Here is a 27,634-nt window from a genome sequence, read left to right on the forward strand (position 1 = left end):
GGATTTTTTTTATTAAAAGTACAAAGTAACAGCGAATGGCTCTTATAGATTCAACAAATTTGCAGAATTGGTTTTTCCTGCAAATAAATCGAACAACAGATTATACAAACACATTATTAGCCTTTTCAGTCTGCCATACGTCTGTGAACAGAGAGTGCATTTCAATGGTCAGAACAAATACTAAGACTTTAACTTAAATAGCAATGTAATAAGTACATTTTTCAATACAAATGTGGTCCGATATAGTAACATGAAAAATAAATTGTTGCTCACAGAAATAAACTTAAAAAAACAACAAGTATTTCACAAACCAGAATGACAAAAAGAAATAAACCACCACAATTACATTTCATTCTTTTTCCTTAACTGTGGTTGGATCAATGGGAGATTTTTCCTGACAAGTAGCCTCTCTGCTTTTTGACAGGTCAGCTGTTGATTTTTTTTCACCCAGCACATTTTACGGTGGCCCAGAAGGGTCACAACACAACACATTAACTTACTACGCGACACATTAACTCACAACACAACATATTAACTTAACACACAACACATTAACTCGCAACACATCACATTAACTTAACACACAACACATTAACTTACTACACAACACAGTAACTCACAACACAACATATTAACTTAACACACAACACATTAACTCACAACACAACATATTAACTTAACACACAACACATTAACTCATAACACAACACATTAACTTAACACACAACACATTAACTTACTACGCAACACATTAACTCACAACACAACACATTAACTTAACACACAACACATTAACTTACTACGCAACACATTAACTCACAACACAACATATTAACTTAACACACAACACATTAACTTACTACGCAACACAGTAACTCACAACACAACACATTAACTTAACACACAACACATTAACTTAACACACAACACATTAACTTAACACACAACACATTAACTCGCAACACAACACATTAACTTAACACACAACACATTAACTTAACACACAACACATTAACTCGCAACACAACACATTAACTTAACACACAACACATTAACTTACTACGCAACACAGTAACTCGCAACACAACACATTAACTTAACACACAACACATTTACTCACAACACAACACATGCATAACAATGTGAAAAACTAAAGCATTGTATTATTTCACTGTGGTAATGTACAGAAACATAATAAGACAGAACAATATGTATGGTCCTGACTCCTGTACTTAATAAAAAACCTGTAAGGATGAAAATAAAATGGGAGGTCAATAAAATCGACTATACGTGATATAAAGTGTTACATAAATAAAGACTGATTTGATTATTTTGTTGTCATCTTTCAAGGACACAGGCTGTGAATTACATCTGCACACGCTTGATTTAAAAATGACAGCAACACAACACAAGTACACACAAAGCATACAAGGGGTTAAAAGTGCTGTGGAGGAGTTACACTGCTCTGTTACTCAATATATCAGAGAGGAATACGTGTACTAAATGTATTTTTTTATTTCTGAGGGCCAAAAAGATGATAAGAAAGAAAATCTAAAAAGACTCTCAAACTGTGGTCTGCACTCCGAGCCAGTAGGTGGCGCCTAAAGGTTGTTCCAATCAAACCAACGAAAAGAAGAAGCAGCAGCCCGTTGAAGGGCTTGTCAGCACAAACTCCTCAATTTTCTTCACAAGCTGCGGGGCTATAAAAGATCGGATGTCCTCCCCAAAGCAACCCCTCGACGAGGAGCAAGGCGGCCCCCACATGAAGAAGGCTAGGGGGAGGCACGTGGCGGCGCTGATTCTGGCGCGAGGAGGCAGCAAGGGGATCCCGCTGAAGAACATCAAGAAGCTCGCCGGCGTCCCGCTCATTGGCTGGGTGCTGCGGGCTGCGCATGACTCCGGCTTGTTTGACAGGTACAGAACACGACAAAAAAAACTGTTTCTATTGTCGTTTACGTCGACTATTGCACGTTTGATAACGTTTAATTAATGTTCATTGATTCTGTCTGTGTTGGCGTCTGTCCCACAAAATGGAACACAAACGTTGTGGTTCTGAAATGTATTGCTTTGTGCAGAAAATGGCAGTTTTCTTTGTAAAGGTGGACCTTTCTCTCTGTCTTGGTGTTCTGTGTTTCTGGTTTAAAATGTGCAGTATTTTTTCAGGATGTTTTAAAGGTCAATCATCCAGCTGCTTGCCACAGCTGTCGAACCAATTACTTAATAATAATAATAATAAAAAAGGCACTGTGGGAAATGTGTGACGTCGACATTTCCCCCTTTAATCTTTTTTCTATGATCCTTTTTTGATATGGTTAAAAAGAGAGCAGACTCGAAATGAAAGAGAAAAGGTTTAACTCTAAATGTAACAAACAAAATGACAAAAAGGGAAAATAAATTTACGAGCATAGCTTAAAAAAAGAAACTTCACCAGTTCCTAATTCCTGTGATCCTTTTCAAATGTTTTAAAAACAGACTAAAGACTTAAAATACAACGATTATAAGTTTAACTCCGCAATGACAAAGAAATATGACGTAGCAATAAATGTGCTAGCTTGACTGTAAAAGTGAGCCTACAGCAGTTTTCTTCTTTTCTTTATTCTTTGATATCATTTAAAAGGAGGAATAGACTCCAAATTAGATGAAGTTTAACATGCTTTTCTGCAACTATGCAACAAACAGAATGAAAGAAAAATGTGACCCAACAACAAATGTACTTGCTGACTGCAAAAGTGAACCTGCAACAGACGTAAAATATGTGAAGTATGTAACGTGTGTGTGATGGTTGTGAAAACGAGAGTCTGAAGCCGGATAGACTTTTTTTTTTTTGAAACGGTAAATCTATATTTGTAATTCACACAAATTATTATAATTACACAGCTGTTTAATTATAACAAAGCTACAGCAGGGATCTTTTTGGTTTTGTGTTTAGCGTGTGGGTATCAACCGACCATGACGAGATTGCCAAAGTTGCCGAATCCTTTGAAGCCAAAGTACATAGAAGAAGCCTGGAAGTCTCCAAGGATTCCTCTACGTCTCTGGAAGCCATTCAGGAGTTTGTCAAGGATCATCCAGGTAAAGGGGGGGGGGGGGGATTTTACCTGGCGCTTTGTGCTAGCTACCCTTAAAAATGGCCTCCTTCTGTTTTGGTAGACGTGGACGTGGTCTGTAACATCCAGGCTACATCCCCGTGTCTGCATCCGGATCACCTGAGCGAGGCCTTGAAGTTGATAACGGAGGACGGTTACGACTCGGTCTTCTCGGTGGTCAGGAGGCACCAGTTCCGCTGGAAGGAGGTCAAGAAAGGAGGCGAGTTGACTGAAGTTACTAGCTCCTGTCTGCTCTTGTCAGGACTAAAGCTGCTCTAGACTGCAGGGATGGAGTAGACCTACTGTCACAGAGCAAACCAGTCGTGGTTCCTTTAACATTGGGGGTTGGGTCATTTAGACCCACTAGACAGTGCGCTGAACTTTTTTCTTCAATGATTTGTGATCTTTACTGGTGTCTAAAATAAGACTCCAGACAAAATAAGAAAGTTTTTTTTTTTTTTTATAACTTAAGTTTATTTTTCTTTTTTGTTAACAAGATATAAGACACTTGAACATGACATCAAACGAATTGAATCTTACAAAGAGAAGAAAACGAAAGAAAAAGAATGATAATAACTAAAAATAAATAGATAAAAAAGACAAGAAAATAAAAAAAGAAAATTGAACACGTCAGCCACCATTCCAGAAATGTAAACACGTTATACATTGGCCTGTGAGTTTTTATATACAGTCCATTTGTCCCATTTTTCCTTAAAATGTCTTTCTCTCAATCTTAAAGCAAAAGTCATCTTTTCCATAATATAAATCTCCTCCACTATTTCAGTCCAGTCTGTAATGGTTGGTGGTTCTGGCTTAAGCCATCTTCTGGTTATTGCTTTCCTTGCTGCAATCAGGAATATTTTCACCAAATACTGATCTTGAGAAATGACTGTTTCAGAAATGTTGCCCAGATGTAATACTATCTGCTTGAAGGGGATTGTGTAGCGCAAAGCGTTTAAGAAATGATCAATGGAATGCCAAAATGGTCCTATTTGCGAACAGTTCCAGAAGATATGAGAATGATTTGCCTTTACTGCACCACACTGTCTCCAACACATCTGTGGATTTGCTGATAGTTTACTTTTAATTGAAGGTGTAATAAAGAAACGCATGAGGTTTTTCCAATTAAATTCCCTCCATTTCATTGATGTGGTAGAGGACTGAGTTGATGCACATGTTGAATACCATTCTTTCTCTGAAATAGTGATGGACATTTCTTTTTCCCACTTTTCTTTAACATATAAAGTTGTGTTTTTCTGACATGAAATGAGGCTGTGGTACAGTTTAGAGATCATTTTGGATGTTTTGTGCTGGTACGCTCCAATTACTACCTCTAAGACTGGGATTTGTTCACTCCCCTCTTCTGATCTAATTGCTTTGTTAAAATCCTTTCTTGAAATGCATGATAAAGGTCTGTTACGAGGTCAAAAGCTATTTAAAAGAAGTAAATCCTTTATCGCAGTTTAGTCCAATCTGGGGTAACCAGCTTTTTTTTACCAGAAAGAATGGATACAACATTTAAAACGTGGGCATCCAAAGGACTTGGAACAATTAGAGATTTGTACCAATCACTGTCAGATACCTTTATGTCCTTTGAGGAACTAAAATTTATGTACAACCTGGATTAAAAAAAAAACACTACTTTAAATATCTTCAGTTAAGAAGCTTTGTGAGTGCAAACCAAAAGAATCTTAACACAATTCCTCTTCCACAGTTGGAAACCCAGATAATTAAAAAACAAATGAAGAAAAGCCATAATTTCTGACCTCTATAACTTGTATCAGGGGTGGCGAACAACTTTGACACGAAGAACCGAATTCTTTCACTGAGAGTCAAAGAGCCACACCACACACTGACCTGCCAGGACGTACACACACACACAAACACGCAATTAAAGCCGTATTATTTTCCATAACACACTCCTCTCCCTACAACACAACAGCAAGTTGTGCAATATTCCCCAATTCCCATGAGTCTTAGGGGCTGAAGGTATATACACAGTATATAGAAAATATGAGACGCAAAGATCCGCATGCTTATTGGCCGAGAGCCGCGTGTTCACTACCCCTGACTTATATCTTATACATTAGAGAATTCAAATGGTAAATTAAAATCGTGGAATGATGACTTGTCACTAAGTATTAATGAAAATGATTGGACAAGGACATGTTGTAAAGTTCATTCTATGTCTATTAACAGTCGACTGAGAATACTGCAATTTGAATGGTTAATGCGTTTTATATACTACACCAGTGCAACTAAATAAATATAAGAACATACCAGATGTTTGTGCAAAACATTGTATATGGGGGTGTCCCCCAAAAAGCCTTACCTTATTTCTTTTGGCAATGCATCCAGTGAAGCATAATTGTAGAAAAAAAGAGGGCACATTTATTGATATCAGCTTGTCAACGGCTAAAAGGTGTATTGCACAAGCTTGAAAAATTAGACCTGGCCTATCATAAACCGCTGGCTAAAACAAATGTATTGCCTTCCTTTAGAAAGAATAACATATATATTGGTAAAAGCAAACACCTATTTCAGGAAATTTGGAGACCCTTTATGATTTGATTTGATATTTTTATTTTAATTTGATTTATTTCAAGCATTTGTTGTCAAAGCAATAAAGAATTGACACATATTTATCAAACTCATTACAGAAATGTTGAATTGCATAGATTAAAAGGAGAAAATAAAACGAGACACTTGAATCACATTTGCTTAATTAAATACAGTGGTCATTAACTAAAGTCAAGTAGAGCTTGATTTATAGCTTGAAAAGGAATGGGAAGAAGAGAATTTATATAATCCCACCCTTACCTTTTTCAATTGTATTCAAAATTTAGACCTAACGGATGATTCAACAGATATTTTATTTCAACTGCATGGAATTTTGTAACCTCACCTTAAAAACCTTTAAGGAGTGCTGTGATTGTATCAGATCAGAAAAGCAATGTTCATTCTTGTTCTTTTTTTTTTTTTTGTAATTATAATTTTTGTTTGTTTGTCTGTAGATACTTGTTTTAAAAAAAATGTGGTAGAATAGTTTTTTCTTTTCTTTCTTCCTTCATTTTTTCCATCTTTTTTTTTGTAAGGAAAACGTAATTAGTATTATTGAAGTTGCTGTGTTGTCATGACTCTTTCTTTAATAAAAAGTTGTGAGGGGGGGGGGGAAGAGAAATGTTCTAAACATTTGTTTATACAGAAGTAGTGACTTACAGGGAACGTTGGTTGAAATCAGATTTTCAAACTTTACATTAAAGAAACCTAAAAAGTGACACGATGGATTTTCTTTTTTTAATTTTATTTACTCATTTATTTTAACACTGGGCCTCCTGAAAACCTTTCTCCTCAGGCTCTGAGGTAACGGTGCCGTTGAACCTGGACCCTAAGAACCGTCCTCGACGCCAGGACTGGGACGGGGAGCTGGTTGAGAACGGCTCCTTTTATTTTGCCACCACCAGCCTGATCGAGAAAGGGTTATTGCAGGTGAGCGATGGGTGCGGCGTTCTCTGTGTAGCGGCAGAGAAGACGCTGAGGTCTGTCTGTCCACCTCTCAGGGGGGGAAGATGGCCTATTATGAGATGGAGCCACAGTACAGCATAGACATCGACATCGACATTGACTGGCCGGTGGCTGAGCAGAGGGTGCTGAGGTGAGACGGAAGATCTGAGCTGCTGTAGGATTTCTTGGTTTACTGTCGGTAGGGTCAAATGAATAACTTTTCCTCCAGTTCTCAGGTTCGCATGTCTGTTTTCCTACAGGTATGGTTACTTCGGTAAGGTCCCGCCCGAGGTTGTGCGCCTGATGTTCTGCAAGCTGTCTGGATGTTTGACAGACGGGAGGATCACTATCTCCAGTTCTGAAAAGGAGATGGTGTCCTTCCACATCAGAGATATGGAGGGTCTGCGGATGCTGAAGAGCGAAAAGGTGGAGGTGAGTTGCTCCGCCTGCAGACGCCGTCTGCGGCTTCTGCATCAGACGAGCTCATGCGCAACCCTCCTGCCTGCAGGTGGTTCTACTGAACTGCAGTCAGGACCCCATTGGGAAGTCGCTGGTGGAAAAACTGAGGGAAAGGACGGGGTGTCAGGTCCTGACGGTGGGAAAGAAGCCGCTGGAGGACCTGCAGCCATTCCTGAAGAAGAAGAAGCTGGAGTGGAAAGATGTGGCGTACATGGGTATGACTACTTCATGCTAGTTTTCTATAAATATGCTCTACAGACCAAAAGTTTGGACACACCTTCCCATTCATTTGAATGAGAAGGTGTGTCCAAACTTTTGGTCTGTAGTGCATATTCGTTTAAATATTATTGTAACAAACCAACATCTAACCTAATTTTTGAAAATTATTGCTAAAAGATTTTATATATTAAAACATGTCTTTAAAAAATGACTTCAAAGGGCTTTATATTAAACAATTATGACAAAAAATTAAAAAATATTAAAAATAGTGTCATAAAAATTAAAACTTTGTATAAATGTAAAGGGAGCCAAAAATCTAACCTTGGGGAACTCCATATTTAATATTTGACTTGTATGTATTTGTTCTGGCATCTATTTTGACCTTTTGGTTGTTGTTTTTTTAATGTTTTCTGATTTTATGAAATATTTTAACCAAACAAACTAAATGATATCAAAGGTTACACGTTAAGATTTAGATTATGTTATGTAACGAGAGAAGTAGACACAGGCAGAGCCTAGAGTTAAACCTTGAAGAACTTTAATATTTGATTTGCTTTACTTTGTGCTGTCCTTTTTTTTTTGGAACTTTTTATTTTTTTATATTTAAGATTTTATCAAATTATTTTCAGAAAATGAATTGAACAAAAAACTGTAGTAAGAATATTGAGATTTAGATTATATCTTTTTTTTTTTAAAGGAAATCTCCCCATATATACAGTACACACCTCATTCAAAGAGTTTTCTTTATTTTTTATGACTATGAAAATTGTAGATTCACACTGAAGGCATCAAAACTGTGAATTAACACATGTGGAATTATATACATAACAGGAAAGTGTGAAATGTCATATTGTAGGTTCTTCATAGTAGCCACCATTTGCTTTGATTACTGCTTTGTATACTCTTGGCATTCTCTTGATGAGCTGCAAGAGGTAGTCACCTGAAATGTTTTTCACTTCACAGGTGTGCCCTGTCAGGTTTAATAAGTGTGATATGTTGCCTTAAATTATACTGTATTCATCCCACAATGGGGAAATTTGTTCTCTGCCTTTGACCCATCCCCTGGGGGAGCGGTGAGCTGCAACCGAAGCGCGGTCGGGAGGCAGTAGCGTTAAGAGTCTTGCCAAACTCAAGCTGAAATCATCAAATGTTCAGTATTCAGAAACTGTTCAAGGCCTGAGAGTTTAAACTCAAGGTGTGGATCTATTTGCTTTAGTATTTTCTGCTGTTTGCTCAGGTAATAATGCTCCAGGGTTGCCGGTGTTCAGAAAGATTATCTTCCGTCGAACGTTTTGAGTGCAAGCTTGTTGGTTTACCTTCCCAGGTAATGACGGAGCAGATGCCGACTGCCTGAACCAGTCGGGCCTGAGTGCGGTGCCTGGAGATGCGCCTGCGGAGGCTGTGAAGGCTGCGAAGTACAGCTGCCATCACACCACAGGAAACGGCGCCGTGAGGGAGTTTGCAGAGTACATTGTTCGGAAGAAACAAGAGGCCATGTCCAAGAAGCAGCAAGTTCCCGCGGACGGCCTTGACTCCGGTTATGTAACGAATTCTTCGGGCTCTCAAAGTAAGGCATCAGTGTTTTCCAAGTGAACGAACTACACAAGCCTTAACATTTATCAATAAGATGATTCACTCGAAGCTACATATACACTGGACCAGCAGGGAGGGTGTTCTTCTACTGTTAACTATATCATGTCTGCAACCTACGTACAGTTGGACGAGGTTTAGTGTGAAATGTTGCAGCGGTGCAACACTCAGAAAACTCACTCCAGGCTTCTTTATTCAAAGTTCTATTCTGATTATTTAAAAGCCTTGGTGTCGGAAACATCATGTCATATCCATATGTCACTATCAATTCAAATTATTCATCAAAGTTTAACCTGTTTTTAATTTAACAATCATTCTGTAGCATTTGAGTATTGAAAGTAGGGCCCAAAAACGGTTAAAAAATGTACACGTTTTGATTGGAAGTGGTCACTTGACCGCCTGTTGCCGGGGGCGATATGAACGTAGCTTCAGAAGAAATGTCCCTTTTTTAGTTAATTTTCTCCACATTCAAATATGAATCATAACTTTAAATCAAAATAATCTTAAACTTTGAATTCTTCCAGGTTACCTCATGTTTACATCTCAACCAATTGAATTTACATTTGAAAAGGCTAATATTCCAACATCAAAAGTGAACGTCTTTTATGCAAGTTTCATGTTAGACAGGTTGGGCATGTTGGACTCCTTGATCCAATTAATGACTTTCTTTTTATGTGTGTTTTCTTTCAGGTGAAAGTGAATTTTCACTGTCAGGTGAAGCAATTAACTACTGTGGAGTCCTACAACACCCACGTTAAACAGACTGCAATCGTTTTTGGGGGACAAATCTGAAGAAAATCTGTCTTGGTGTAAGTAAAAGATGTTTGTTGAAGTATAAAGTTATTGTTTTCCCAGCCTAAGTTTATTGATAGTTTCCCTTCTGGTTTTCCTTACCTCCAAAGTTAAAAAGAAAAAACGCATTTTTTATCACCAAATATTTGAGGTATTGAATACATTATTTTTGTATTTACAGCATGTTATATAACTAAGAAAGCATTAATTTGAATATCTGAATTGTGCCAACTTGATGCCTAAATGTGACTTGAATAATTGAGAGGTAAAACGATAAATTAAGAAGTAAAGGAAGTTTCTTTTTTGCCTGGATTTGGGTTGAAACTGTTTTCAATCTTTTTGCACCAACTCTCTTCAATGTTGTTAACGCATCAGAAATCAGATGCCAGGACTTTAGGTTATCTTGGAACATAATTGTGGTGGGATTAAAGCACTAGTTACCTACAAACTTTATTTTTTTTTTCTAAAACATAAGAAGAAAAATAAGTCTGACTTTTGTGAATGATTAAGTAATTGTCTGCTTGCTCAATAGTTATTTAATCATTTATATTGAAATAAACTGAATTGAAATAAAAAAAATCTCAAGTTGTTGTTCTTTTATTTTTATTTAGCAACATAAATTTTGTACAAACACTATCACAAAGCATACGATTCACAACTAGTGACTCTGTGATGTAGAGTAATGCATCCAACCAGCATACAGACTAGCAAACTACCGTTATGTAAAAACAAAATTTGTCACGGCAAAAATGAAAAACTGTTTTCACATTTACGAGTAAAATTATGCACAATACAAAAAAGGAATGAAATTAAGAACATGTATCGGAAAAAAAATTCTTAAATGTTGGGATCATCTCCTGGTAGAGCTAGAATAATTATTGGTGCTTATTCTATTACAAGATTAGTAACTTGTCAATATTTGGTCTGATTCGTTGACTAGCATTTTCTTTGAGGGTGTAATAATATTATGCAGACTAGCACAAATATGATTGTATCAGTCTATTTTTCTAAGTGTAATAATGCTAACCTTATACTAAGACTGGCGTCAATATCATTACAAGTCAAGTATTTTTCTTTGAGCTTTTTTTTTTTTAAGTAGCGTAAAAATCCTATTGTGCCAAGACTAGCTTTAATATTCAAGTAAAATCTGCCTATTTATTTTTAACTTACTTTTTTAATGGCATAATAATGCTAACCCTACATTAAGACTAGCGTTCATGTCTATTACGCTTCACTACTCAATATATAGTGCGCTATATAGTGCGTTCACGATTTTTGTAGTGCTGTCTAAATTTACAATTCCAAAATGGAGTGCCGTAGAAATTCCCCAGAAGTCTGTAAAAAATCGGTGTGCATCGATGCTCGCTAGATTGGCGAATATAGACCAAAATGCATTGCATCTGAACAATTTTTGCCAAAAAAATGTATTTAAAGGTTTTTTGTTTTTATTTGTTACACCATCAACAAATTTAACTTCAGAACTCCCTGGATTCATAAAGTAATGTGCAAAAATGCTCAAATCAATTAGATTTTAACTTGTGAAATTGATGACGTCATATCCGCCATTTAAAAAAACATAATAAGGGAGCATGGTGTCAAAATTGCTTTTAAAATATCCAGAGCACTGGATAATCCCGCAGTATATAGTTTTTAGTAGTTGGGGATTAGGGTGGGAATTTGGACATAGTCAAGTCAGGTTATCTAATTCTCCGAAAAGCATTTTTTTTCAGTATCGTAACAATTGCTAATCTTAAAATGATTAGCATGGATAGCTTATGTTTGTAATATAGTCTACTTATTGTATTCTTTGATAAGCATCATTTTTTAAAAGCATAATAATGCTTACCTTATGCTAAGTAGCATTGATATGTTTATTAGTCAAGCCTGCTTCTATTCTTTGACTAGCATGTTTTTGTAGCATAATAATGCTAATCCTAATCGCCAATCTAGTGACCATCAATGCACACTGATTTTTTGCAAAGGCTTCTTGGAAATTTCTAGTGCACTCCATTTTGAAATTGTAGATTTGGACAACAATGGTGAACGCACTGACTAGTGCGTAATGAAGGAATTCAGACATAGCCTAATACTTTGGAAAGCCTTAAAATGAAAATGCTAGCCCTATGCTAAGATTAGTTTTAAAATGTTTGTCAAGCCTACTTATCTCATCTTTTGTTGCATGCGAACCATTGGTGTTATGTTAGCCTTATACTAAAATTATCTTTAGCCTATTTTCACATTTGCCTTTTGGTAAGACTAGTTTATTTCTTCACTTGTTAAATAATACCAGTTATAAATCTTACGCTAAGACTTTTGCTAAACTAACCAGTCCAGGTGCATATTTCCATGGAATTAAGTTCAAGCAGGATGTTTACAGCAATTATGTGCAAATGTTTTTATGCAGCAGACACCATTGCTACCTTCATACGTGTAAATAACTCAGTCTGGGATCATACTTAAAAATATATTTAACAAGCTAGAAATCCTATTTCCAACTACATTAGTTGTAATAAAAATGAACATATTTACAGATTAGTTTTGTACATAAAATTATCCAAACTAGGCAGGTTTCATTCTGTCAATACAATTGGTGTAATTATTAGTGGCATGTCATTCCTCCCTCCTTTGTTGGTGCACGGACTGAAGAAGGGGTAGATGTTTTCGGTGAAATTGTCGTTGAAAGTGTAGATGTGGACTTTGGCATCAACGTTGTAAAAAGACACCTGTAGGGCAGAGACACAAACCATGTACAAAGTAAATACAGGACGGAGCAATAAGGAAATGGCTACCGGTCATAGGTCTACTGTCAAAAGAAGCTCAGGAGAGTGTGGCGTTCTGTACCTGGCCTTTTTCATAATCCACAAATATTCCAATTTTATGAGGTCGGAGGTTCAAATTGACGTCTGTTGAAGGTTCAGTCCGAAAGGCATATTTACTCCTGATGAAACAGAAAACACAAAGTACAATAGTACACACAGTACAACTATTACAAGGTTGAATGAATTTACAGTTTATTTATATAAAACTGAACTCTTAGAGGTTGTTTTGGACTTGTTCAATTCTTTGCAACAAAGGTCTTTTGGGAAAATAGTCTTTGCCAGTTTGCACTGAAAAAAGGTGCGTACAAAGACCTTAAAGGTCATCAACCTGCAATACAAGGAAAAGAAACGTACAATTAATTAAATTAATTTAAATTTGATTTTTTTTTTTGTGGTGACTTTAAAAGGCCTTGACACACAGTCACTGCATACATTTTGAGCATATTGCATGTTATACATAAATATGGAAAAAGGGAGAAGCTGTGGTTCTTTACGTGAAGTTTTCACAGATGTATCACAGATGAACTATGTTAAAACCACAGAAATACATAAGAACCACGCAAATAACACGTAAATCAATCTTATACATGAACTGTGTGTGATTATTGCGCTGTTTATACGCAATTCATTGGTAATTTGTGCCTCAATTACATAATTTAAACGGGATGTGTGCGCCCTGTACGGGATATAAAAGTTATACATCTGCGGTACATACATGGACTGATCGTGGAAAGCCACAAATTTGCATATTCATTTTGCAAAAAATAATGCAGAATTGCGTAAAATTTACATAATTGCATATAAACCACATAAAATACATAAACCACATAAAATACACGACTAAATTTTGAACAGCTCAAGACTGAATTCATGTAAAGACCCATCTCCTCGACGGAGATCTGCGCACATTGGTGAATGTCGAAAGCAAGAAACACTTATGAATTACGTATATCATGCATTTACCGCAAAAAAAAACGACGTTTCCTACCTGGAGAATGGGCAAAATGTATGGAGGGACTGTGTGACGCGGCCTTGGAGTTGGGATTAAAAATGGAGATTTGCAGCCAGTATACTATAGGCCATGTGACTGAATACTTATTCAGATGAAATTGAAACTTTTAAAGTTTACACTAATTAAAAAGCCTAAAAATATTTATATGAAAAATATTGTCGTAAAAACTAAAACTGAGTATAAATGTAAAGGGAGTCTAGAATTGAACCTTGGGGAACACCACATTTAATGTTTGACTTGTATTTCTATCTTCTGTTATCTTTTTTTCAACCTTTTAGTTTTATATCTTTTCTGATTTTATGAAATATTTTAAACAAAATATATGACAGTAAAAGTAAAATTTGTCCCAAAATGAAGAGCAGATAAAAAGTAAACTTCAGGTATACTGCCCCACTTTTAGTATAGACCAAGTTTACTAACTCTTTAACTACCTCTTAACAAAACTCACTTGTCTCTCAAACTGAGGAACCAGAAGCCATTTTGTGGGGTGTAGTTTATCTTCCCCTTCCTGCTGATGGATTGCCGTGCCACTCCCAGATCCCAGTCAGTCTTCCCACCCACCTCCACCTGTGCAGAGGACACAGATCAAACACTGCAAACCTGCTAATAACCCCCTCCCATCAGGACAAATGTACAAAAGTCCAAATTTGTTAAATTCCAGAAGGTTGTTTTGTGTCTGACGTATGTTTTAAGGCTTTTACCTCCCAGTAATGTTTCCCAGAGGAAATGGGCTGTTGTCCCAGGACGCAGACAACCCGGTCAAACCTCTCTGGGTTTTCCGCCATGTGCTGGTGTCGGTCCCCGCACCACACCTGCAGGGACGCTTGCAGTTTAAAACCACCCTTGAAAAATGCATCAGAACCGCATCCTGATGATTAATAATTGAACATGAGAGCTCACAATCTTCAGGTCCTCTGACAGCACCAGTCTGGGGTGGGCCGTGTGGGAGTCCAGCGTGACGTCCACTGTATGACAAGAACATTTGATGTCCGTGGATCATCATCACTGCTTTTGGGTTAGGACCTATCGCGTCTTAAGGATTTACTTTACAAATTGAAGCAGAGGACACACAAGTCGAGAGGAAAAATTCCAGAGAAATGATGCTCCTCTACTGCCACCTTGAGGATTGTGACATAAGCAGCAAGCAGACAATGCTTGACTGCACCTCTGTGCCTTAATATATGTATATAACATGCTGTATATACTATAATAACCCTCTTTAATGTTATTTTTTGTTGGGTTCTTTTGGCTTTTTTTAATGGGGAAACCAGGACTAAGCCATACAAGACAAGCTGTTAGACTGTTCAGAAGGACGGCAAATATCTTTAAAAAAAAAAAAAAAAAAGGCCTACAATATCAGTTGAGATATTGATTTGGTCATGCAAAACTATGACTGAGGCCCACAGAGGCTAAGGGAGAAATCATATCTTCACCTAGTCAGTGCTGGAATCTTTTGGGAGGAGCTTGAGGATACACTTAAAACTAGCGTCTTTCAGTAGTGGTCAGCTGCATTCAACAATACTTACACTTCAGATACATTTATCCAATGTTTGGAACATTGGACATGGGACCAACCAATTGGTCAGTTTATAACTTGAATAACTTGCTCCCACAGAAAAAAATATACAGGATATAAAGGAAATGGCTGTTAGTTCTCTATAGAATTGGATTTTGGCTTCTTGGAGCCAGTGGGTACTTCCTGTTTGAAAGAACAGGGGGGAGTGGTCACTCAGTCCAGTTCTCATATACAGTCACTGGTTCTCACAGGAATAAAGTTACATTTTTACACAGTTTCTATTCGTCTGTGATTGATTTCTCACGTGACTCTTAGTGATAAGTTACAAATAGAATTCACAATTTTCTAAAATGTTCTGAAATCATTCCTGGAGGTTCTCCATTTATTTAGCAAAAAAATGTTTATGAATTTTTACATTAAAAAGGCAGTTAAATAACCCAGTTATTATAAAATAAGTCCCAAATCCATCTCAAACGGGTCTCAATTTGGTTTCAGTTAGAAGCAAAAAGTAAACTGAGAGTGAATTGAGACAGAAATGAGTGTTCACATGCATATGATTGAAATGTGACAAACTGCCTGAAAACTGAAGAGAAGAACTGAGATGAACGTTTTCACTAAATGAGTATCAAGACTGAAGAGAGTAATGAGTCAGCATGGATGAACGGTGACTTACGTGCGTACTCTTGCATCCTCTTTACTCCTGCAAAAAAACGGGAACACTGTTTTTTTTTCCCTGCAGTACAGATAATATATCTAAAATGGAATTTTTAAAGGTTGTAGAGTGAAAACTTACTGGGAAGAGCTTGGACTGGAACCGGTTCAATAAGGGGACCAGGAAAACCTGAAAGAAAACAGAACGTCTCAAGAATGAAGGTCGGTCCTTTTTGATCAAATCTTAAGCCTTTGTCTACCCGGACGCCAGGTTGACCCATACAAACGCTACAGGTTATTGGGTTGTCTGGGCCTGTGGAGGGTCATGGAGAAGAGTGGCTGCATCTTAACCCTCATGTTGTGTTTGAGTCCAAACTGAGCCATTTTGAAAACGGGTCAATTCTGACACAATTTAAGGATTAAGGGCAGCGCAGGTGACTTGCAGCTCCTTTGAGGCCCGAATGGCCACCTCAATGTCATGAAAATGGAACGTATGAATGTCGTGAGTATGACGTGTAGCGTGACGCATTTGTACTTTTTCTCTATAGGCGCACAGAGCAGTTTAGGTCAATAGCTGCATTTCTATTTATTAGGAAATTGCGCAAATTGGATTTGCGATAATAAATTTGCCTAATGGAAACACGATAATAAAAAAAACCTTTAGTGCTTGGGGTAAGGTTCTTTTTTCATAGGACGTATTGATATTGACATATTTCTGCAAAGGAAAGCTTTTTTTAAGTGAGTCACAAGAACAACAACCAAATGACAAAGTGCGTTTTGGTATGAACAGGCTGCCTTGGGCGCTGCACAGCGGGCGACACCAGAGGTCCCACAGCATCACACAGCTCCTCAAAAGTTGGACGTGTCATGTGGAATTGTTGGATCCACAGATCCTCAGTAAAATCACCAACAACCATCTCCCAAAATCCCTTCATCCGTAGCCCCTCCCACGTGTAAGGAGCTCGCCGCTCCACGGCCTGAAGAATAAGACGCCGACGTCTCCTTTGATAGATGATGATGAGCGCTAGTGGCGTAGCAGAAATTTACCGTACACGGATCTCCTGGAAATCATTGTTCACATCTGTCGCCATGTTTTTGAATGACTTATCGCTAAGTTAGTTTGTGTTATTCACATAATTGGGAAAATGTGTCTTTTTCACATTTCTAGAATTTTGATAAAGTTTTGCGAGTATGTGTCATGGAAACGCGTCTATTGAAACTTAGTGCCTGTTTGCCCCGTACAGATTGGAACACTTTTCGCCTTTATCCACCCGTAAGGGCAGTTGTGACCAAGGCTTTAATGAAGCTGCTCCCTTTACTTCTTCCCTTGAAGATGATCTGATTAATCTTCTTTAAAAAGAACTCTTATGTTTTGACAGAAATCCTTGAAGTAGATGGAAGTCCAGAGTCGGACATTACAGGAACAGTGAAGTACCGGGCTGCTGCCCTCAAGAGTGAAACTTTAACAATCATCCCTCCATTCTCAGACTGCTGTGGTGGATGTTTGGCTCGGTTCTGACCAGACTCGGTGACTTTCTGCAGCTCCTCTTGGAATTTCTTCACCATGGTTGCCAGAGTTCTGTACACAGCCGAGGTTCCCAGGTCACAGTTCAGGGACACTCCTGACCAGTCTTTGCTGGGGGGAGGGCTGGAGAGGGTCTGAAATGTCTGAGAAGAAGACGAGAGCGTCAAAAAAGGTCCTCTAGATTTAACCGTCAGAGGCTCCGACGTTCTCGGACCTTCACACAGTGCAGGTGGTCGTCTGACTGAGCGAGCTCGCCGAGGGCTCGGTCTCTGATCTGGAGTTCTTCAATTTCTCGCTCCAGCTGCTTGATCATGGAGTCGGCCTGTTGCTCTGCGGCTCTGCGGCTGATTTCCATCACCTCGATCAGCTCTGCCTGGGAGCGCTCGATGGCAGAGGTCAGCATGGAGAACATGCAGACGCTGCTGGCCGTCTCCCTCTCCACCGCCATCTGAGGAGAAGAGGATGACTTCAATGTCAGATCGCGTCTGTACATTGAAACTCAATTCTGATGAGCGATTGTGAATGCAGCAATAGAATTTGACAATACACTGGGGAAAAATGTGCGAGCAACATGGGAACGCCACTTTTGCAAGCTACCTCTAATTCCAACCTTTTTTCTAAAGTAGCTTCCCAATGATGCTCGAGGAGTTGGGAGGGGATTGATCGAAACCCCTCGGTATTTTTTTTGTATAAGAGACTAAAGATGATTTTATTTTTGTGAAATTCAAGATGGCGCCCCATTCCTGAGATTAAAGTTCAACAAAGCTGATTTTTGTAAGGATCATTTAAAGTAAAGTTTTTGTTTTTTAGATTTGAGCATTTTCAGTTTACATTTTATTGGGTTCTAGCCCCGCCCCCTCCAGTCAGAATGACTTTTTTTGAGCATTTGAGGAGCAAGAAAGAAACTGCTGGAGGCCTTTAATAGTTTGCGTTTTCAAAAGAGTGTCTTACTTTCAGAACAGATTTTTCCCCCCACATCTCACTTCCAGCAGTGGCATGACCACACATGTTGTCATTTTGTCATGTTTCCCACTGCGGTCTGAATTTGAATGAAGCCAGGTTATGTCTTGAACCAGGTTCATACTTTTACGATGTCATTGGTTTAAAAATGAAGTTAAATGAAAGACTACAAGATCTTATTTCTGATGTTTTCCGTGGAGAATTTGTAGGATTGAGAAAAAAGTAAAGTAACGAGTAGTAAATTACTTTTCGAAATAAGTAATGGGTAAAGTAATTTAATTACAAAATCATCCAGTGATGATTTATCTATCACTGTCACCAGGTACTAGGTGCTTGTAAATTTTGGTAATGTATTTTTGAGTATGTAGTAAAAAGGATTGCGAAAATGATAAAGTCCTGCTCCGGACATAATATAAAGCTCAAAAAACAAAAAAAGGGGTTTATAAAAATAGACTCCTCGTGTGTTCTAAACTACATATCCCCCTTTTGTAATAGTAAGATCTGCCAGCACAAAAGCCCCCCCAGCCCTTATTGGTTTACTCAGATGCTGGACAGGACAAAAAAATATTCTAAATTCTAAAATTCAATTCAGTTTTATTTATATAGCCTAATATTACAACAATAGTCATCGCAATGGGCTTCAATTGTATCAGAACATGAAATACAATAGGTAATGGCTAATTTAGCTAAACAGATTATGCTAAACTGGACATTCCTGCCCTTAAATTCTCCTTCTTGGTAAGAAAAACGGATTCCGGAAAAAAAAAGAGGAAACCTCAGGGAAAGTCCACATAAAGGAGGGATCCTTTCCCAGGACGGACAGGCGATTTACCAGAACAAGCTTATCTAACTCTACAGCTACATGTTTGAATAATGTAGTAGGTGGACTTCATCCAGATGGTACTGGGGGACGGCTGGGGGTGCGAGACGAGCCAGGGGCGAGGTACAAAAAAAAGTGCTCAAATTCTAAATACCTGTAGAAAAATGTATCTTTTAATTTTAATGTGTCAGAATAATTGTTTTCTCTAGCAACGTAGATAGAGAATTCCAATAATTAGAGCCTTAACGATTAAAAAATATCTACATATATGGGCAAATGATTTTTAATGGCCTAAAACGTGAAAAAAAATATCAATGTACTGCGGTATTCGGGGAAAAAAAGCTGATGTCAGAGTGAGATGGCATAAATGGGGCAAATAGCCAAGAAAGAACAGATGACTAAAGGACTTACAGGTTCAGGATTGGGTGTGTCTGTGTGTGTCTGTGCACTTGATTAACCTCCACTTCCGTCATTGACATCTTGATCTCTTCGATTTTCCTGGTCCTCTCTCTTATCATCTCCTGGATCTCCTGCTCGGACCCTTGCAGCTTCGGCTGGAAACAAAAACGTTCTTAGCATTAAACCCTCATGATGTCTTTGCTTAAAACCCAAAGGAACTTTAGCGAATGGTTACTTGGATGCGGCTGTTTGAATTATACCCGTTACATGACATTTACAGAATGGCAATTGATGTACATCTAGCGTGATTAAGGTTCAAGGCTCTTTACCCATGCACACACATTCATGTGTTAACCTGTAACCCCCAGGAGCAATGGTGGGTTCAGCGTCTTACCTGAGGACACTTCGATACATGGCCAGGCACGGCTAGGATCCAACCTGTGACTTTCCAATCAGAGGTTGACTACTCTTTGATAAGTCCCTGACTGGACTCTGGTATTTGAATGAATATTTTTCAAAAGTTTGCATTCCAGACAAAAACTAAAGGAAACGTCAAGCTCAAAGGAACTCCAGAAAACAAACACTTTTCAACATTTTCCTTCAAAAGGATGAATGAACCTACAGTACCCATGAAGGCTTCCCAGTTGATTCTGTCTACCAGTCTTACTCAGATGCTGTGTCTTGTTAGTATTTTGTGCTTAACCCTTGTGCTAGCCTATGGGGTCCAGGTGACCCGATCCTTACATTGACGTGTTCTCCCTACAATGACAAAGGTGGATAAAGGTGAAGAGGATTTCATGTAATCCATGGACACCAGTGAAGATCACATTTCATTGAAGAAAAAAGGTTCAGCGCACTGTCTTGTGGGGTCTAGATGACCCCACTCCCAAGTGCCTAGGATAGCACAAGAGTTAAAGGCAACCCATCATTTTTCTGAGATCTAAGAAAAAGTCCAGAAAAGTTGGGAGAGCCAAGCCATTCAGGAAGAGCTGCTAATCCACCACATCAAGGAGAGCCAGTTGAGGGCGTTCGGACGTGGTGAGAATAAAAAACCTGGGGTTGTAATTGGTTTTTCAACAGGGTGGAGGTCTATGAGCTGCAAAGGCTTTAGTATAACCCTAACTGAGCTAGAAGAAGAGGCATTGAGTTCCATACTAAGACTCTGGGTCTGTGACCTGAACCCCAAAGGTTGTGAGATGATGGATGGACTGTAAATGGCGTACACGTATATCTACCTTCCTTGAGAGCCCAAACCACTTTACTTTCACAGTCCCATTCAAACACTAGTGGCAACCAATAACCACCAGGAGCAATGTGGGCTTCGGTGTCTCGCCCAAGGACATTTCGACACATGGACCATGCACCCCCTTATTGACGGATGGACAGACGGATGAATGGATGGAATTTGTAAATCCTTTTATCAAGGACATTGGAATGGCTTTTTAGAAGCCCCTTATCAGACTAAAGCTATCTTTGGCCAAACTGCAGACAGATGAATCTATGATAATCACATTTATTCATGTCTGAATGTTGGAGATACATGGATGTCTTAACAGAGGACATGAAGTTGGCTAATGTTAGGGTAGAAGATGTCCATGATAGAGTGAGGTGGAAAAGGATGATTCGCTGTGGCGACCCCTGATGGGAAAAGCCGAAAGAGAAAGAAGATTCATGTCTGAATGTTGCCTTTTATGCTTGAAATGCTCTAAATCTAGAAGAGACAAAAGATCAAACCATTATGTATTAAAACCAGACAGAATTTTTCTTGAAGGTTGCATTGTCACGATGAGTGCTATTTTTAGAAACAAGGAAATTCCTCTGGACACATGCCAACTACAACCCATACAAAACTTTTCCAGGTAAAGTGTTCTCTTTTCTCACATTAAGGTATAAATTTCCTCCAGATTAGACAGTTTGGTTTTTTTCTGAATGTCAATATGTTGGGTTTTTTTTGTTTAAACACTTGTTACCAACCTTGGTTTCCATCCATTCGGCCTCCACAGTCACAGTGTCATGGTCGTTGTGATCCTCGATCTCGCACTCAGGGCAGATGCACACCTGGTCGGTCCTACAATACATCTGAAAAGAGCAATAAACACCATTTTAGTTTGTTCTCAGCCCTTCATAAGAAATTAAAACATCACATTTTGAGTTGTGCACAGTAAAGGCACAACAGTAAAGCCAAGGGAACACAGAGCATGTGAATGCACTAAACGTGGGTTCTTCAAATGTGCATCTAGCCCGTGGTGTTCACGACAGACAAGCAGAGAGGGGCTTCTTCTGTTTATTTTTCTAAGGTGTACTAGCGCATGTCAGCCACATACAGTTGGAAGAACTGAAATGTCAAAGAGGCACAAATCTTGCTCCAGGCTTTTTCTTTCTCGGCTGTACTCCAATATCTTGGCTTTGGCTTCATATAATTCTAGCCAAGCACAAACCGCAATTAAACAGTTGGCACTTCCGTGAATTAAAGTGGACTTCATCCATTTGTCACTACCAAATCAAAGTTTGACCTGGTCAAACTCCAATTGCCACGCATTTTGAAGGTAGAACCCAAAAACGGTTGTGGAAAGTTGCGTAGTGGTGCGCGAACCTGAGAGTTTTGAACAAGGAGGCCTGAAGCGTACGTATGCGCGTGTTTCAATAGACTTTACATTGGAAGTGATGTTGCAGAAGGCAGTGTGAACGACATCTGACACAACACAAGTGTGTGTTTTTGCAGTAATGGGAAGTGTCTCTTACCAGTATTCCTCTCTGGTGGATGGGACACACTGGGATGTTTTGGCTGCACGCTGCTCCGCTTAGCGTGTAGCGCCTGCGGGGGTTGGAGGGGCTGATCTGCCGTGGAGGTGGAGGGGCAGCAGAGATCCGGTCCGGGACTGATGAGGGTTGTGGGTTTGTGATGGGTGGAAACCGGGTGCTTGTGTGGTGCTCACCTGCCGAGGCAAAAGACAAGGAAAATAACAGGTTTTTTTGGGGGGGAGGTTTGATTTTTGGCACAAATATTCTGCTTAGAAGTTTGTTTGTTTTTTAGTCTGAAACACAGAGGTGAGTTTGCAATGTTTATAAGTATAGCTTATTAATGACAGTTCCATCCCACAACCCTTAAATGAATAAAGAAATAAAAATGGCATGTTTCTTCTGGAGGTAGATTAGGGTTAGATTTGTTACTATTCACACAAAGAAAAATAAAATATTTACAGCGGAACATAAAGGCCACTTTCTGGATTTGTCAAAAACAAATCCTTTGTTATTTTATTTTTAAAGAAGGTTTATGCAGTGGATGCAGTTTATTTTCTCCGGACAGAAACATGACTGTTGACGTTTTTGCTTGTTGGGTACTTCCTGGATGACATTTTCATGAGTCAGCAAATCGAACCAGAAGCTGCAAAAGCAGTAATTTGAAAATGTTTCATTTTTTTTTCCCCCGGCCAGGAGTCTGCTGAAAAAATGGCAAGTTTTATTGTCAGTACTGCTCTGCTTCAGCTGCTCCTGCTGGGGGTGCTGCCAGTGCAACATAATACACATGGGATTTGGCAGCGGAAAACTGTACTGGATTCAACTCCATGTCTCCTGTGGTACTCATTGAGCACAGTACAGCCCCCACCCCACCCCCCACAGCCTCCCTTTTTTTGTTATTGTCAGAAAATGACTTAAGATAAACACAAGTAACTGCACGCTGATGCATAGAATTTTGTTCTTTCTACCCTGGCATGTATGATTATCTGGACTGCAGCCCTTAGATAGAATGCCAACCTGTGATGGGATAGGCTCCAGCAACCCAATGAACCCCAAAAGGGATTGGAAAATGGACGGATGGACAGATGGATCAGGACTGCAAAGGTACATTTTACATTATATCTACCCCTCCCTGAACAAAGACACAGCTGCAGAGAAAACACCTACAAATGTGTCATTTTCATCTGTGTAAACAAACCGACAAGGTTCACTAACCAGGAATAATTTCAATTCTCAGAATTTACCTGCTGTTTACAAATCCCTCCCCTCTGTGCTCCAGGAAAATGTTTGCTCCACCAGGAAGTCCAACAAAGGGTGGCCATTGCTCAATGAGAAAACTGTCTTTGGTCTCACGCAGCTGAGACTTCTTTCAAATCCAGAGCAAACCAGAATTCCAGCCGTGAAACATCACCTGAGCTGCTTGATGAATCTCTCATCTGCTGCATCTTAACTCCACTGGTTTTAATAAACGTGACATTGACAACGTGAAAACTTGTTTATGTTAGGTTTACTTTCTGAGACTACCGGCTTTCCACATAAAATCACCGTCAAAGGTGTCAAATCCTCCAGTCCTGGACCCTCTCAGATGTACCCACCCTTTATCTTGTGCTTGTCTTGGTGTTTCTTGTGCATCTTCTTCTTCAGCTCCTCCATGAGGTGTCCCGAGCCGCCTCTGTGTCCTTTCCTCAGGGTCTGGTCCTCCTTCCCGTTCCCCACCGGCACCCCGCCCCTCATGGACTTGAACTGCTCCGTGATCTCCCGCAGCGTCCGGTTGACGTGGAGAATCGGCCGCTTGGGGAAGGACTTCTTGCACAGAGGGCACTGGAAAAGCTGGAGAGGAAGACGGAAGGCGTGAGAACGTTCAGAGAGAGAGAGAGAGAGAAAAGAAACGGCATGAAGAAGAACTTTCCACACCTCACATTGATCCCAGTATCTGGTGATGCAGGACATGCAGAAGGTGTGGCCGCATGGTATGGATGACGGGTTTGTGAACACATCCAGACAGATGGAGCAAAGGAACTGGTCGTCGGACAGAAAGCTGCCGTGGATGGACATCCTGACACAGAGATGCAGCAGAAGCAGGACAAAACATTCATTTGGAGACAAAAATCAACATTTGTCTGACGTTTTATCACTTAAAGACCCACTCTGATTATCTTTTGATCTGTTGTTAAAGTGTTCTCAGGGCTCTTTATTTACCCCTTGTGCTATCCTAGGCACTTTAACATTGGGAGTTGGGTCATCTAGACCCACTAGACAGTGCTCTGAACCTTTTTTCTTCAATGATTTGTGATCTTCACTGGTGTCCATGGATTACATGAAATCTTTCCACCTTTATCCACCTTTGTCATGGTAGGGAGAACACGTCAATGTGAGGGTGGGGTCATCTGGACCCTGTAGGACAGCACAAGGTTACATTTATGCTGTTTTCAGCCGAAATTAAAAAAGTGTTTGTCATTTTTCCAGGACGTAGTTTCTGCAGAGCAGCAGTTTATTTGAAATTCGCCTCTGAGTTGTGGGCGGGACTTTCAGTGAAGAGTGAGCCCGCCCTTGTTTCCCCACATCCATCTGTTCACACGCTCCCCCGCTATCTTACAGCCCCTCCCACCACCCCAATCTAGTACTAGAGATGCAACAGAAATGGTGAGCAATATCAGAGCTATCCAGCCGTACAGTTTAGATCCAGATTCCAGCGCAGACGAGGAAAACAAAGATGTACAAGGATCAGTTTGTCTGCACGCATCAGAACGTCACAAATACGATCTTTTTTGAATGGCGTTTCATTGATTCACACAACGATTTGAATAAAGAAAACCTGAGAAATGCAATTTTTACCCTAAAATCATTTTACACAAGTCCTCCATCAGAAAAATGCCACAAGAAGAAGTTAAAAACACCCAAAACACCATCTTGGGTGAAGGAGTTCAAAAGACCTTTGCTGGAAGGTGAAGTTATGCTCCACTCGTCTGCTGCAGTCACAGATCAAGACGCCTGGTGGATTGCAGGAATGAAGCAGAGCAAGAGTTTGTCCTTCATCACAAAGGACGGCGTGTTCCAACGGGTTCTGACGCTTTAGATCCAACAACGAAGACTATGGGGTACGACGTGGACCTGTCTTTTCCTGTGCCCAAAATCTGCTGCAGTTTTCAACTAAATTTGATTTTTGATGATCTGAATTTAAGAAATTAGCAAAAGTCTGGAAGTAGGTGGGGGCGGAGCAAAAAAACAAAACAAAAACTTGCAGTGAGGCAACCTTCCTCCACGATGGTCCTGCCCTGCACATGTTGCGTGACAAAAGGCGGCAGAGGCGAAACAGGACGTAGCTCTGATTTAGAGGCTGGATGCAGACATTGAGGTTTTTTTCAATGACTTTCTGAACTCGCTTTCTGCAGAAACACGTGAAAGCTGCAGAAGCTGCTCTGATTTGGCTGATCTGAAACCAGATGAGAGGGTCAGCTGCAGGGCAGTGAGCTGTCCGACGGGATCTGGCGCTTTGTGAGCACAGAAGGCGTTTTGGATCAGCCAGAGGGTTTCTGGACGCCGTCAGTCGCCGTCAGCCATCAGTCGGATCACCTTTTCACATGTCTTTTTCTGATTTAGAGTCAAACCAGTTGAGAATCAAATGCAAGAATAAAATAAAAAACTACTCTTTTGCATCAGAAAAGGAAAAACAATTTTCAATAATTTCCCTTAAAAACAGGAAAAATGTTCCCGTTTTAGTTCACGCTTCAGTTTAATTTAAAAAAGCGTGACTTTTTCCACACACGTTTGCTGAACCACCTCCTCACTCTCTGGCTTCTGCTCTTCCAATGTTTAAAGCAAGATTCTCCTCTAAAGGGTAGAAATTTTGGGTCGCTAAGATGTTCGCACACAGATTCAGTCTCCATGGAAACGGCTGTTTGAGAAGCAAGATTTGAGCAAACGGGACAAGTTTGGGGTAAATTATAGGAACATCAAAGGTTAAGGAGCATCTTTTTTGCCATCTGTTCTTCTATAAGTCGACCTCTGAGGTTGAAGCGCCGCGTGCTCACAGTGCCCTTGAGCCTCTCGGTTTGAGAAAAGATATTTCTCATTGAGTTGCAGCTTCAGACTCTTCAGTGTAAACTCTGACTTGCGCCTTTGAGCAAAACGTCTGCTTTGGGAATTAAACTTCCTGATTTACTTAACCCTGAAGTATCTATGATGTTAGATTTGGCCAAATGTTTTTTTGGAGTTATTTTCAATTTATTTCTTATGTCGTTTTTATTTATATTAATTTATTTTATTTTAAATTGTCTTCCTTTTTGTTTTCATCTTTATTTTTAAATTGAACTTTGTATCTTGTTAAACTATATTTTGATTTATTTTCAACTTTTGGTATTTTTATTTTTTTAATCAATTGATAAAATGAATATTGATTTTTATTACATTTAATTATTTCCTTATTTTTATATTGCATTGTATTTAGCTATTTTTCTTCCCCCTTTTTGTTAGTTACATTTTCGGGGGAGCAATGTAAACTGCTGATACTCAAAAACAAACAAACAAACCAACAAAAACAAAAGTCAAAATAACTTTTAAAGCCCTGTGGGAAACGGTTCTTGGGTTCTCTGGACATAAAGTTTAAAAAAGGTTCTGCAGAAAGTTTCTGAAGTTTTTTAACTGAAGGAAAAAACAAGAAAAAGTCCAAATTAAAGTCGTATGTGTTTGAGAAAATATAGAATTTTCAAATGTATTGAAGGCAGCACTAGAGTGGGAGTTGAACCCTCCACCAACGTTCTGACCATCAGATATAATGAGATTTGATTTTACAACTTTAGAACTTGAAGGAGAAATAATGAGGACAGGTCATGATGTGAAGTTATGTACCAGGATGAAAATGGTAAATAATTTCACAACAGAAGACCTGTTCTTTTAAACAAATGTTATTTATAAGTTTATATAAACTTTTACACTGAATAGAAACGTTTTTCAACCGTTTCTTAAAGAATTTCTCCTAAAACTTTAAACATTTTTACAAATATTTTGTGTTCTCATGTTCTCTTTTAGTAAAAATGTAGATTATAAATCTATAAAATGTTGCTAATTTGTTTATTACCTAAGCTCGGGTGTCAGAGCAGCTTTCTGATGCTGAGGACAGAAGGTTGTGAATAGTAAAGGTTCATACCTGGAACCCGGTGCGGTTCTCCTGCTGCTGCGGCTGCTGCGGCTGCTGCGGGTTCTGCGTGGACTGCTGGCGTCTGCGGCTCTCAGCTGCATAAATGTGCTTCAGCGTGTGCACAGGGATGGGAAGATTCCGGGCCACGCCCACAAGCGCATTGCTTTCTTTATGTGGTAAATGTGGCAGGACTGGTTGAGTAGGGAACGCATAAAGTCCTTTGCACAAATTCACAGAAGTAAAGCAGGCCAGAGGGCACTGAGGTTGTCTGATCTTCAACCCTTCACATTATTTTTCAATGAAAACCTGACAGTTTTTTTTTCTTCTTTTTTCCCAGAATTCAACTCCTCTTCCTGATGTTGCTCCTGAAACCATGTGGACAACCTTTTCAAGCCCGTTCACCTTT

The 27,634-nt window shown here is 39.3% G+C and overlaps 2 protein-coding genes across 2 annotated transcripts; one reads left to right on the forward strand and one right to left on the reverse strand.

Moving 5' to 3' along the window:
* Positions 1–1,614: 1,614 nt before the first annotated feature.
* On the forward strand, positions 1,615–10,229 carry cmasa (cytidine monophosphate N-acetylneuraminic acid synthetase a). The gene is made up of 9 exons (XM_023965884.2): positions 1,615–1,914; positions 2,930–3,072; positions 3,151–3,306; positions 6,442–6,575; positions 6,647–6,741; positions 6,851–7,022; positions 7,099–7,264; positions 8,593–8,835; positions 9,549–10,229. The coding sequence occupies exons 1-9, from the start codon at positions 1,715–1,717 to the stop codon at positions 9,614–9,616; spliced, it is 1,377 nt and encodes a 458-aa protein (XP_023821652.1). The 5' UTR covers positions 1,615–1,714; the 3' UTR covers positions 9,617–10,229.
* Positions 10,230–10,245: 16 nt separating this feature from the next.
* LOC101175289 (E3 ubiquitin-protein ligase TRIM39) lies at positions 10,246–27,422 on the reverse strand. Its single transcript, XM_011492673.4, has 15 exons — positions 27,238–27,422; positions 24,006–24,147; positions 23,687–23,921; positions 22,095–22,288; positions 21,327–21,431; positions 19,412–19,507; positions 17,388–17,621; positions 17,169–17,316; positions 15,791–15,838; positions 15,671–15,697; positions 14,382–14,446; positions 14,183–14,293; positions 13,930–14,048; positions 12,492–12,588; positions 10,246–12,373 (listed from the first exon to the last, which is right to left on the reverse strand). The coding sequence occupies exons 1-15, from the start codon at positions 27,327–27,329 to the stop codon at positions 12,221–12,223; spliced, it is 1,866 nt and encodes a 621-aa protein (XP_011490975.2). The 5' UTR covers positions 27,330–27,422; the 3' UTR covers positions 10,246–12,220.
* Positions 27,423–27,634: the final 212 nt, after the last annotated feature.

The sequence above is a fragment of the Oryzias latipes genome, chromosome 18 (assembly GCF_053564925.1).
Source record: "Oryzias latipes strain Hd-rR chromosome 18, Olatipes_Hd-rR_3.1".
Taxonomy (NCBI): Eukaryota; Metazoa; Chordata; class Actinopteri; order Beloniformes; family Adrianichthyidae; genus Oryzias; species Oryzias latipes.

Bases quoted from the DNA above. Each gene is read 5' to 3' on its own strand.
- cmasa (XM_023965884.2), top strand. From the start codon at position 1,715: ATGTCCTCCCCAAAGCAACCCCTCGACGAGGAGCAAGGCGGCCCCCAC. The intron at 1,915-2,929 runs GTACAGAACACG...TTTTGTGTTTAG, and splicing joins GACTCCGGCTTGTTTGACAG to CGTGTGGGTATCAACCGACC. The intron at 3,073-3,150 runs GTAAAGGGGGGG...CTGTTTTGGTAG, and splicing joins GTTTGTCAAGGATCATCCAG to ACGTGGACGTGGTCTGTAAC.
- LOC101175289 (XM_011492673.4), bottom strand. From the start codon at position 27,329: ATGCAGCTGAGAGCCGCAGACGCCAGCAGTCCACGCAGAACCCGCAGC. The intron at 17,622-19,411 runs GTTAATCAAGTG...TCTTCTCCTCAG, and splicing joins TGTCAATGACGGAAGTGGAG to ATGGCGGTGGAGAGGGAGAC. The intron at 15,698-15,790 runs GTAAGTTTTCAC...GTTTTTTTGCAG, and splicing joins TCCAGTCCAAGCTCTTCCCA to GAGTAAAGAGGATGCAAGAG.